The following is a 14,004-nucleotide window of genomic DNA, read 5'->3' as shown; positions in this document are numbered from 1 at the left end:
TCTAAAGTGAGAAATGAAGCAATTAAAGAACAGTTTCTCTGATTCTATAACATCCAAAACCTGAAAACAGATTCAGTAAAACTGCTAATAACAAAACCACAAATTTAAATGAGAAACTAAAACATTGTTGTGCTTTGCTACAAAACAAAAACAACAAAAAAAGTTAGATTCCAAACAATTCTGATTTAAGATTGTTCAATTATCTACTACACTGGGATGAATTAATATAAAGAACAAAGCCAAATTTTAGCAGTAGAGTATTATTCTTCCAAAATGCAGCTAAATTCAGTTAAAACTGATGCTTTTTAAAGCCAAAGACCAGAATGACAGCAAGCCTTTGTAAAAAAAAAAAAAAAAAACCTGATGGTTTGAATGGAACAAAACATTTTAGCAGTTTTTATTTGATTTAGACAGAATACTTTACACTGATACCTCCATACAAATCATTTTTACGGATTTGTTTTTATATTAAGTTAAATTATCTTTCCTTGGTTTCTACAATCTATTTAATAGACTACAATTTTGTCATATGTTCAAGCCTTTGCCTAAATAACCTTTATTGTTTTAGGTGCTTTAGTGCTAAATGCATTTTTTAAATGTTAAACAGAGTTGGCCGATTTTAATAAAAAATTAAAAACACACCCTGACAATCAGTTAATGTTCCCTGATGGTTCCTGTTTTCTCCAATTGCTGTTTATGGTATATGTCTGCAATTCACAGTAATGTTTGCACATTCTCAGAGAAGAAAATGTTGTAATTCACAGGCGAATACAGTTAAAGCTGATTATGGCAACACTAAATGGAACATATCCCTGGAAAGTGTAGGGACAGTAATAAACAGAAAACCTCACATTTTACTGAAGAGTGCTGTCATCAGTTATACAGTAAATATGTGTTTAAGTAAACTACATTAAGTAAAATACAGCCAGCTGCTAGTATTTTTTTCACTGTCATTATAAAGGAAGATGTGTTGCAGTTTAGTGTGGGAGCTTCATATCAGGTATAAGGGGGATGTTTCATAAAAAATATACAATAATATTACATCTGTTGGTCGTTTTAAAGGAAAGAATAACTCCATGACCCAAACTAAAGCCTGTTTCTGCCCCAATTAAAGGTCAGTCTCACACCTATGTAGTTAATACAGACATATATGTTGGCTTGTTTATTCCTTTTCTAATTGTGATAAACTGGTAAATTTGCAGATGGTTGTTTTCACTCGTCTGCTTTCACACACATTGAACAAATAAGATCTGAAATGTTAATTTGCCTTATAGGTGCCTTGATTTCAATTAGCATCAAACAGTTAACTGAATATACGTTCAATTAATGCACTTTTTTAAATTTCTTTTTTGCTGTTGCGTCTCTGAGAAACATTGAAAAACACAGGTTACAGTAAAGATGTGCAAGTTCGTTATATGAAATGTTAAATTTCCACAGACCATTTGAGGTTTTGTGGTCGTTTTGATGTGAGGAAAAAATTCCACAAGTCATAGCACTTTGTAAAGTTGCAGCACAGCGGCTGAATCTCAGATTTCTTCACTTCCTTGTTTGGCTGTGATGGCAGGAGGGAGCTGCGTCATCAGCAGCTATCACTTTGGGTTTCTAATTGTCTTGAGCACCAAAAAATTTAGACTGACTGGTGAGGGGAAGGTCTGTTGCAATATATACTGTCAAATTTATATTCTATACCCATTGTGCTTCAACAGGGGAGAATATGCAACTTACATATCATCTTACATATGAGATACTTCTCAGGTGTTCATGTACTGTATTGTGTATTTACAACTTTGAACCCTTTTCTTTATTTTTTCAGTAAATCCACATAATATCAGTTAAACTTTCCAAGGAAGTTCCAAATACTTGTTCTGTTTAAAATAGACAAGACAGGAACAGTTGTGTTAACAGCGCTGATCACAACAGTGTTCGCATCCCAACAATTACCAGATATAATGTAAGCCATCTACGTTCAGTGTGCTATCATGATATAATATGCCCATTAGTTAACACACATTTATTTATTTCTTGTGCAGATATTTGGTTGCAAACCATTAGTGGATCAACTGACCCAAAGAAGGGAAAATTCAGATTGATCATGTGGGAGCCGTGAATGTCTGCAACCAAATTTCTCTGCAATCAGTGTTTGCAATAACTGTTGAAGTGTTTCTGCTTGAAGCATAGCTAAAAACAAAGTTGTTGTAAGTTTACTGGTAAGTTTGAAGAGGAAGAAACCAACATTTGCAAATAACATCACAGCAGAAATACAAGACAAGCACTCAGAGAGCTCAGTACTCAGCCAAGGCTGCTCAGTCCTTGTATCATTTCCGACGGCTGAAATCTTGAAAGAAAGTCATAGCAGAATGTGGCCATTTAATATAGATGTACCTACAAACAAAATGACTTTGTGCTGAGCACAGGCGTGTATTATTCATGTGTACGTTATGTACAGATATCTAATCATGTGACCTAAATATGTAGCGGGTGGCAGGAATTGATGGGACTCAGAAACACCCCCACAATTTAATCAGTTGTTCCTTGTATCATTTTTGGAAGATAAGTCCTGATAAATCTGCAACAGTGGATTTGTAGTAGGATCACAATCATGTGATCATCAGCAGGCAGCTGATGTAGTGTTCACTTGTAGTCATGGTTACAGTGACACCATGCCTCTATCTCGCAATGACACAGAAATCTTTAATAAATCTGTGGATCCAGACTATAAGCTGCATCACTGCCAAAATCTAATCACTTGGTCCTTGTGTCATTTCTGACCTTCCCTGAAAATTTCATCTAAATCTGTTTGTCTGTTTTTGAGTAATGTTGCCCACAGACAGACAGACAGACAGACAGAAAGACAGACAGACAAATGTACACCAATAGCCACATAACTCTGCCATTTCTTGGTGGAGTAATAAACGTATTTTTCTTTCAACATTTTCGTTTAAGAAAAAAATATACAAGATGTTTCTCATTTAACACACAAATCTATGTAACATTATACAACAACCACATACTGTTAACTGTCACTGTGTTTAAACGTAGAAATATATTTACAGAATTAAACTGGTATTTAACAGTTTCATCTATTCGTTTTTTTTTCAAAAAGTGAAATCATGATACGTTTATGAATGCACATTCTATAGAAAATAGAATTTGAATGGTTATTCACAGTAATAAATGTTAATGTCATTTTATATTAGACACAAATTCTCAGTGTCATTTAGCATTTCTTTCAGTTTAATTTTATGTTACGTTATCTGCGGTGTGGAGGTGAGCTAGCAAAGACAACTGTGTGTGAGAAAGTTAACTCGATGTGCAATCTGAAATTACAGTAGTTTTTGCAATCTGAATTGCAAAAACAGGAAATATTTACATGACTGTTCAAAAGTTTGTGGTCACTTAGAAATGTTCTTGTTTTTGAAAGAAAAGTAGTTTTTTTTGATAAAGATAACATTATACTAATCATAAATCCAGTGTAGACATTGTTAATGTTGTAAATGACTATTCTAGCTGGAAACAGCTGATTTTTAATGGAATATCTCCATAGAGGTACAGAGGAACATTTCCAGCAACCATCACTCCTGTGTTCTAATGCTACATTGTGTTAGCTAATGGTGTTGAAAGGCTCATTGATGATTAGAAAACCCTTGTGGAGTTATGTTAGCACATGGATAAAAGTGTGCGTTTTCATGGAAAACATGAAATTGTCTGGGTGACCCCAAACTTTTGAACAGCAGTGTAGATTTGAGCTCATCATATCAGAAAAATATCTACATGCAAGTGTTGTTTAAACACATAATAATAACAGAAGGTAGCCCAGTCCTTCATGTGGCTCACTAAAATGAGTCTATATAAATCCATAAATCAATAAAATTACAACTGACCAAAAAAAATCCTCTGGAACCAAACAAAAATATAAACAACCCCTAAGAAACTAGACTATGATTTTAGAAATCTGCTTTAAAAATGTAAAAATCAGTCAGTAAACCTGCAGTATGATGAGACCTACAAATTTCAAAGCAGTAATTCTCAAATGCAGTCCAGGTTGTTTTTAGGACATCGGGACAAAATGCTAGAAAATCTGGACCGTCTTGTTTTAACCCGGTCAAAAGAAAGGCAATGGAAAGATTTGATTTGTCTCGAGCGGAAGTCTGTAAGTGTGTAAATATAATAGAAGGTGTGTTGTAACCGCCATGAATCACTCGCCTTTAATTCTTGCTGACTAACGTTTGAGTTCTCGTTGGCATTGGGAGCTGGAGTTTCTTTCTGTGTTGAGGCAGCACTTTCACGTCACTTATTAGCTGTTTGAAACTGAGGAAGTATGTGACACAGAGGAATTAGCAATAAAACACAGGAATTTGTGTTATTTTTACTTAAATTCTGAACAATAAAGAAATGATTCACAAGTTTGTACTTTTACTGCAGGGACAAAAGGTCCATCTCTACAAATACGCATAATTTAACAGTTTTTAGAGCGAAAACTGTTTGGATGTAGGTTAAGAACAGTTGCACAAGAGTCAGTTTTATTGGGGCCGCCCCAATTTGGACATTATCAGCCCTGTAAATGACATTTTTAATAGCAGATGATTCACTGTATACATGGGCCTGAAGAATAACTGATGTATGGAAACTGCAATATGGCCAACTGCACTAGCTGCAGCTTTCTGATTACAGCAAAATGTATCACAAAACAAGGTGTGGCTGAGGTGCTTTAGCCTACAGATCACAATCTCAAGATATACTTGTTTTGTAGAGAAAAAAATGTATATGTTTTTGCTTTTGTTTCAAATCCGTGCTTGGATCACCGTCACTGTACATGCCAAAATGATTACAACCTGACTGTTACTGTAGAGATTTCCTCCACTTTCTCATCGGCTCAGTGGGTGAATTATCATCCATTCTGATCATTGATAAACAGAAAATAACCCTGATAACGTTGGAAACATCTCGTGTGTTAAATCTTTTATTGCAGTGTTGATGCTGCTCCCCGCAGAGTTTCACCATCATTAACATCTTGAGTCATCTCTTTCCTGGCAGTTTCACAACCATCCACACCTTGAGGCCCGTTAATGATATCAGGAGCAGCTGTGAGTGCTGATGTTTGTATTCTTATGTAATCAGTCTTCTGTTAATTTCCAGAAAATAAACGGAAGTAGAGACGTCTGAGTGAGCAGTGAAGGATTCAACTAGTTCTGCTGCTTCATACACCTCCTTTACTACTCTTTAGAGTACTTTGCTACTGTAGTTATGATTTTAAAGGGTTTTTTTTTTTTTTTTTTTTAAACAATTAAATATAAGGTATTGTCTGCTACACTCCCAAACACTGTGTTAAATTGATACACATCATTAAATTGTGGCTTATGTTTATGGTTGCATTGCTCTAAATAATCCAAAATATAACATTATCTTGGGGGCAACTCTGCGATCTAAAGCTGTTCTTTTACATTTAACACTTTATTTACATGTTCCTAATGCTACAGTAAAATTCTGAAGTCTTGTGAAAGCGCATTTTTACTCGGTGGTGGCGGAAGTAAAAACATGCTGGTGCTTCTTCCTTCTTCAGTCCTCAACCAGTCAGCTGTGACCAGATGAACGTTTGATTATCAGGTTGCATCAGAGTGAAATGTCTGCGATCCTGACGAAATCGGTGTTGATACACTGAGCAGGATTTGGAGGGCGGTGGTTAAATCTTCGGCTGAGCCCTTGTGGTGGGTGTAATTTAATACGATAAGAACAATGTGGTGAGAGGAGGCCGATTAATAAACCAGCAACGATCAAATCGCCTGCAGCTTCTTTCTCTGCCTTCTAACGGCAGGTTTCTGCACTGAACTCGCCCCAGTTTGAGACAAAAGGAACTGTCATCACCTCCTATTAAATTACTCCACAGGACCGCATACCTTATCTCCTTGTTCACCTCTCTTTTTTTCCTCTGGTGTCTACTGGCAAAACTGGTTTCACAAACAAAATTCCCAGTGATGACAGCAGCATAGCTTTGGGAATTTTCAGCTCAAGCAACTTCCCAAAATTACAGAATTTCACTTCCTTGTCCACACCTGACCCTCCACACTGGCAACAATCAAAAAATACAAGGACGTTTCATCATCATGTGGCGATTATGTTGTCTGTGAGTAGAAAGGCAGACATCTGATCCTTGTTTCACTGGTTCATGGGTGAGTTAATGTGGTTTCAGAGAATTTTACTCCTTTAGAAGGAAGGAAGATGGAAAAATACAAGTGAGATCTTCATTTAGCTGGAAAAAATTTGTAAAAATTGTCATATGGCTGAATATATTGTTTAAATAGTATAGATGACACAGCAGCAAAAGTCTTTTAAGAGTGCTGGTGGATAACTTAGACCTCAGCAAAGAGCTTTAGGAATAAAATCTCAACTCAAAGACATCTGAAATATGACAAAATGCCCCAAATAAACACAGTTCTTTTTCCCCCCAAGAGGTCCCATCTCAATGTTTATGTAATATATTAATTTGCAAAGTAACTGTTTACTTGTGTTTGTAATGTATTCTTTCATATATATTTAAATACTTTTCTTTTTTGGACAATGTGGGACGCAATTTCTTTATATGTACTGCACATGTAGAGATATTGACAATAAAGTTCGCTTTGACCAACTCTGATGAACTATACCTGTCAAATAATGTAGTAAAGACTTGTTTTATTAGACCAATTATTTTCTGTTATGCAAGACTTATAAATGGGAAGAATAGCTATAAATGTTCTGCAGAAAAGATAAGATTTATGATCTAGTGTTACCAATAACCTTTTGTTGTCAATTTTAGTTGACTGTAGACTTTAGTTGGGCACATGTGCACTTATGAATGTCTAGTAACACTTCTCTTGTGGATCTGGGATGATGTTTCTGCCTTCAGGGTTTATATGGTGATCATATAGTAAAAGCAAAAATAGAGTTGAACAGGTCAAAGATAAGCACACTTCATAGCATATTTGTGTAGGTATATAGAGCCTATATTGAAGACCCTTTAACTGCCTCTTAGTGTGAAAATGTTATGAATTGGGAAATTGAGTGATGAACAGTTTTAATATGTTATCTATGATACACACATACACAAACAATACAGTATTTGTCTATAATTAGGCTACAGACACTGTCCACTTACTTTATATTTGTATGTGTACTTAAGGAAACTCAGGCGTTGGAGTAGAGACTGAGCCTGTTCTCTTCACTGAACACCTTTGCACTTGAAAGAATGCAAAAAGAAAAGAAAAAAAATCCTATTACCTCCCGAACTGTCTGTAGGCACCAAGGCCTTATCACAGTTGAACTTGTTTTATGGCTCTTATCAAGGCTGTTTTCTTCTGACGAGGTCTTTGGTTGTGTTATATTTACTCTCAGATATATGTTGCTTTGGCTAAATGAAATTATAGAATTGTTGATAAGACGTCAAATGTCCGTGGCACTCCCTACAATGAAAAAAACAATCCATTAATCCTGGAAAGCTATTGAAGTACTGCTTTTCTCTTTATAAAAGTCTGAGAATTTGGTTGGACATAAGTGTATCGACCAACTTGGACCACCTTTAGGTTTGAGTAAGGTACACATTCGCCGTGGCATCGTTTTGATAAGCTTCTGCAATGTCACAGCATTTATTTCTGTCCAAATTTGCATTAATTTTCTGTCAAGACCTTGCAAAGTCTTCTCCAGCACATCCTAAAGATTCTCAATGGAGATGAATGCTGGCATCATCATCTTGGAACATGTCCATGTCATCAGGGAAGAAAACCTCCACTGATGGAAAGACCTGGTCATTCAGCATCTTCAGGTATCAGCTGACCTCATTCTTTGGGAACATAACATTGCTGAACCTGACCAACCCCAGATCATAACCCAAACCCCCACAGGCTGGTAGATACTAGCCATGATGAGGGCATCACTTCATCCACCTCTCTTCTTACCCTGATGCCCCCATCACTCTGGAACAGGGTAAATCTGGACTCATCAGACCACATGACCTTCTTCCATTGCTCCAGAGTCCAATCTTTATACTCCCTAGCAAACTGAAGCCTTTTTCTCTAATTAGCCTCACTAATTAGTGTTTTTTTAGAGCTACAGCTGTTTAGTCCCAATCCCTTGTGTTCCCTTTGCGTTGTGTGCGTGGAAATGCTCTTACTTTCACGATTAAACACAGTCGTGAGTTCTACTGTTGAATTCTTGTGATATAATTTCACCGAACGTTTAACTGATGTCCAATCACCATCATCTAAGAGTTTGTTCCCATCACATTTGTGTCTCAAATATGATGGTTTTCCACTATCCTTCAGGTTTTAATGATGATGGTTCTTAACCTGATTTTAGTAGTTTCAAAAATCTCCTTAGTTGTTTTCTTTGCTTGATGCAGGCCAATAATTTAACCCTTCTGAGACAGATTAACATCCTTTATATGACCACAGGATATGTCTTCCAACATGGTTGTTTAAGAAATGAGAAGCTCCTCACTGCATCAGCTAGAGTTAAATAAGTGGTTGCAGCTGAAACATATTCATCACTGCAGTAATTATCCAATGGAAGACTCTTACCTATTTGCTGAGTTAAATCCAGGTGGCAACTTTTTTTTTTGGACAGGTAGTGTATCAGCAACTGCGACTACATGAAGAAACCAGAACAATCACCAAGCTCCATAGAGAAATATATCTCAGGTTTATTAATAACTTTCATCATCTTCAAAACTCATTAAGACAGAAATTATAAAACAGTATTTACACCTTGTTTCTCTGATTTTTCTCTTTAAGTTAAAGCATGCCAGAGAGAATGAAGGACAATCAGTTTATTTTTCCCCAAATGCCAGTCGCTCCATTCGCTCTGTTCCCAAATGAAACTCATGACGAATAAAAAAAAGAAAAGATTGTTGTTTATCACGACTACTGACAGTATTCTGAAGTACAAAAAAAACCCAAAAAACAAAACAGAATCGATTCACAGGCACTCACACACACATTCACACACACCATAATGAACCCAAACCCAGTACGATTTAAAGCAGGCGGTGGTGGCGGGGGGCACTCCAACATGTACACAGGTATAAACAAAACACATTTCAACAACCATAAAAACCTACAAAAACAGTCATTTGAAATGGAAGTGTGAGTGTTTCTTAAAAATAACAGGAATGAACACAAAAGAATTCCAGCACAGTCATTAAAAGACAGCGAAGGCAACAGAACGGTGAGCCAGGAGCTGCTCACGCTTTTTCAGACGTCACAGTGAAATTCAAAGAAAAAGCGCTGCATCATGATAAGGAGCCGGCAAAGACCCGGTTATGAAATCTCGGCCAATAACGGCGTTGCAACAGAGCAGCTGAGCAAATTTTGCCAAAGTTATCTCAAAGTGGGAAAATACTGTTTTTCCAACTAAAGTGCTGCTATTTTTCATCACAGATGAGCTGTTTTAGTGGGGAACGGTGGTGAGTTTTCATTAAAAAGACAGGAAAGGAACATTTCTTAAAAGCAGAAGTAACGTTACGGGATGAATTAAACATCAGCAGGTGGAATGCTTTTACTCACGGGGATTTTCGCTTAAAATTTTAAACATATCGCTGGTGTTTTCTGGACATTATAGGCTAAACTGGTGTGCAAAGGTGAATAGTTAGTTGATATGACTACTCTGTCAGGATGTAACGACAATATATTCCAATAGCATTGGTCAGTGTTAGCTCCAGCTGATCACCTCGGCATGCAAACATCTATTGTATAAGGTATTTCAATGCGTTCAGAAATGTCCACAAACTGCATGAAATAATGCAATGTTTTCACAGGAGTATTTTCTCAGACTACACTGACTCAGTTGGAGCAGAAATATTGGCTCAGGGTCTGAAGGAGACGGTGACATGAAGTGAGATTTAAGAAAAATGTTGCTGCTTTTCAGAATAAAGTTGTGCATTCAGCTCCTGATTTAAGCTTTAGTATTAAACCTGTATTTGTTCCGAGCTTCAAAAAATCTGCTGCTAAAAATACTGAGCAATAGCTCTGAAAACGACTTTCTTTTAAATTTTGCATTAGTTTTACGTTGGTTGCTTCTATCATAAAAACAACCGACATGACAGTAGAAAATTCTAAACTGGCAACAGCACTACTATCACTGACACCACAAACGGGGTCATTTTAGGTTCATTTTCATCTTTATTTGCTGCTCTCTATCATCTAATTTTGGCTCTGAAATATCTGTATCCTTCGCTTCAACCACTGAGTTTTAACTCAACCGATAACAACGTTAAAATTCCAGTCTGTAGTGATTTTAGTGTTGTGAATCTCCACACTGAACATTTAAAAATCATAAACTGGACAGTGCCGCTGTGCACTTAAAGGGATCAGGGGAGCTGGACTCAAACTTGAGGGTTTTAAGGCAACGCTGTGCTACATGGCGGCACGGAAACAGTCACAGGTTCTATAGAGAAACAACAAACCAGGTGTAAAAGACAAATCAGCTCAGCTCAAACAGCTGCAAACCTGGCTTTCTGTCAGCTCAGATCCAAATATAACAAGGATATATCTGTTTTTTTCTTGTGTAGAAATTCATGTGACATCAAGGGACTCAACAATTCCTCTTTGTCTTTGTGCAGTTAAATCAACTAAATGTATCTGTGAGTGAATTTTCTTGGCCTTTTCCAAAAAACTTGTGACATTTAGGCTTTCCCCAAGTATGAAAGAGATTCATGAAACTTGAAAACATCAGCTTCAAAAACAAAGTAAATCAACATTTCCTCATGCTTTGGTTCCCGATTCATGTTAAAAATCTGAATAAAAGTGCTTCGTATTTCCTCTTTTCCGTACGGAGGAGTCCTGTTGCGGTTGGAGAATAATGACAAGCTGAGCAGATGTTTCGCTACAGCTACACAGGCGCGTCAGTAGTTCTATTTTCACAAAGTTTCACAGTGTTCGTTCACTGACAGAAGAGAAATGAAGCGATTTGAAAACATATCAGCTGTGCCGATTGATATTTTGATGCTGCAGCGGTAAAAAAACAAAAAAACAATCCACCTTCAAACACTCCGATATACCCAATTTGTGATTATTTGTGTCAATATCCATTTTCCTTCACCCACAATTCCAAGAATACCTTTCCATATCACTTAGAGAGAAGGTCACTGGAGTCACCTGTGATTCGTATGTCTTCAGTGGAAAAACAACATGCTAACAGAGCAGCAACGAAGACAGACAAAATTGAGAGCAACGCAATGCACTTAAAAAACTAAATGTTCTGTTGGGCGTGTTTGCATTCCGGTACATGCAGTCATTAGTGTGCAAATCAAACCAACACTGGTGTTTCAAAAGCAGCTCTTTCTCTTTGATTTTAAAAGCAAAAACCTGATGCGGTTTTACTTTTCACTAAAATAAACTAAATAAAAACACCACTGTGACTCTGCTAGATATCAAGCAAAGAAAAGTCCAACACAAGACGCAAAGTGTTTAATTGTTAGGACAGACTTTTCTTCTAAAAACTCATCTGAAGGTACAGTAAAATATAACTGGAGTGTATGCAGCTCTATGATAACGTATAAAAACTCACAAAACTGACAAAATTTGGCTGATGCCAGGGCTGAGCGGTGTGTTTGGCGACAGAAATACAAATGTCAAAGTTTGCCGTTCACTATGTTAGAGTGACCCCCTTCTCCCAGATAACATAACCACAACGAAACATTTAACAAGTAAAATCTCATCACGAGGCAAATTAAAATTACATTTCTTGCCCCTACGTCGACAAAAACATATACACAAACATTGAACTGAATAAATAAAGTCTCAGATTTGTTAAAGTATTTTCTAGTCAGGAGGTGATCAAGTTTCCCTCTTTTGGTTTCTGTTCCCACCGAGTCAGGTGATGGCCATTTTTGGTCTCACACACACACACACACACATATACACACACGCACACACACACACACACACACACACACACACACACACACACACACACAGACTACCCACCCTCTCACATAAAGCAGGAAAGGACTTGTCAAGTCTCGTTGCTCTCAAACGCCGTCATCTCTGTGAAAACTGATTCAGGTTAAAAACAAAATCAACAAGAACAAAAAAAAAACTGCCCACCACGGTTTCAGGATGACAGCTAAAGATTTCATAGAGAGAGACGGCAGTTTGAGAGCAGAGCGGTCGCAGTTAACGTACCCTACACATTTAACACATTCATTATATTCATATTGATTGTCTTAATCACGATACAGACTGACTGTCTATCAGCGGTGAATCTCTTAACAACTCTGAGATAAAGGCTCTGGGCTACTCACTGTTTCTATGCAGGGCACAAGAAGTTGTGTATATATATATTATATGCACATATATACGAGGATGCTTCAAAACGAGTTCTTGGCCTCCCATTTCGGGGCATTACCGTATACTGTAAAGCCTTAAATTGCTGTCAACAAAAAAATCTGATGTTTGAAGAAGAAATTTTAGAGCTGAACTGTTGCCCAGTGCACCTTATTCACCTGACCTGCACAGTCTGACTTCTGTCGGCTTCCCAAACTGAAATCGGATATATGTGTTCACTGTTTTCAATAGGAAGAAGATGTCTTGCATGGTGCAGAGGACTATCTGGAGGCTCAAGATGTGACCTTCTTGAGAGAGACTGTTGAGCAACAACACCTCCTGTGACGGTTTCTGGTGAGGCCGAGAAGTTTTCGAAGCATCCTCGTATATAAACACACACACACACATATATATATATATATATATCTATATATCCACCCCCCCACCCCACCAAAACAAGAGTCAGTAGGAGTCTTGTGTGTCCGTCTCACACACATTTCATCAATAAATATGCGACTATAAATTTCTACGGAACATATATTACTTTGTTTGAACTCTGCTGACATGCTCGGGTACTCTTTGTCTTCTAGCTGCATGGATGCGGTGGAGGGGGACGCAGGCTGCTACACATGCGGGTTCGGTTCGCGGCTTTTTTCGACCGCGCTTGCATGTATGTACATCTGGAGGAAAAAAAAAAAGGTGGGGAGGAGAATGGAGGGTGAGGAGGGCGGAGTCTTCCTGAGTCTCTTGATTGGGGGGTGGAGGCGTGAATCAGAAAGCGACACGCAACTCAAATCAGGAAACGCCTTCCGAAAGGAGGTGCTCTGTGGTCCTTTGGATGTTTGTCGTCATGGATACGTGGAGAAGCGCGTGCAAACAGACGCACGGATGACGCTCTCTGTCGGTGAAGTATAACAGGTGGTTGCCGGGTTTGCAGTGGGTCTGTTCATGGTGGAGAAGTGGATGTGGCGAGCTTCCACAATACACTTTGGTACGTGTAAGTACACTGATGAGGAAAAACACTATGGCCACCCCTGCCTAACACTGCACAGACTCCTGAAGGCGCACCAAAAATCTTCTAAGTCCTGGAAGATGCTAATTGGAACTATCTGCTGGTTTGTCCCTCCTTGGACAGCTTTTTCTTGTCATGCATCACTTCCAAACCTCTACGTGCACCGCTAGTACGACTTAATCGACGCTTCATCCGTGCGTGGTTTTAATGTTCTGGCTCATCAGTGTATACTTTGGTGTGTGTGTGTTTTGCTTAATCCTTGCATATGTACATTATATGCGCGCACATGGCTTGTCTCTCCGGGCCTCGCGTCTGCATTCCCGCTCCCTCGCGCTAACTCACCGACACGCAATCCTCCCCTCCTCGGCGTGCGTCCGAGCGCAGTAGTGCATGTGCGCAGACGCAGGAGAGCGGAGGATGGGGTCGGGGTCAAACGCTGTTCTCCAGCTGGCTGTGGTGGTGGTTGGCCGTGTGCGGCGAGTTCTGCTCGTTGAGGAGGAGGAGCGTCGTCTCGTCGGGCCCGTTCTCCGTCGGGGTGGAGTCGGCCGCCATGTCCGTGATGGTGGTGTTGGCGGTGGCGGGGGGAGTCGTCTGATCCAGGCGGGTGGCGTTGTGGCCGCTCTCGGGGGACTGAGGCGTGCTGTCCAGACGGGACGCCATCAGGCCGTTCTGGTACTGAGCCCGGGTGATCTGAAACAG

The 14,004-nt window shown here is 38.7% G+C and overlaps 1 protein-coding gene across 3 annotated transcripts in view; it reads right to left on the bottom strand.

Annotated features, from left to right (window-relative positions):
* Window positions 1-8,647: 8,647 nt before the first annotated feature.
* LOC111580400 (metal transporter CNNM4) overlaps window positions 8,648-14,004 on the bottom strand; it is a 63,276-nt gene continuing 57,919 nt past the window's right edge. For all 3 annotated transcript variants that reach the window (XM_035956278.2, XM_055011355.1, XM_023288130.3), the window contains one exon: window positions 8,648-13,995. In XM_035956278.2, coding sequence (XP_035812171.1) covers window positions 13,735-13,995 — 261 coding nt within the window. In that variant the 3' untranslated portion in view covers window positions 8,648-13,734. The remainder of the gene's footprint in view (window positions 13,996-14,004) is intronic.

The sequence above is a fragment of the Amphiprion ocellaris genome, chromosome 6 (assembly GCF_022539595.1).
Source record: "Amphiprion ocellaris isolate individual 3 ecotype Okinawa chromosome 6, ASM2253959v1, whole genome shotgun sequence".
In the NCBI taxonomy this organism is placed as follows: Eukaryota; Metazoa; Chordata; class Actinopteri; family Pomacentridae; genus Amphiprion; species Amphiprion ocellaris.
This window is presented reverse-complemented; position numbering and strand designations above follow the sequence as displayed.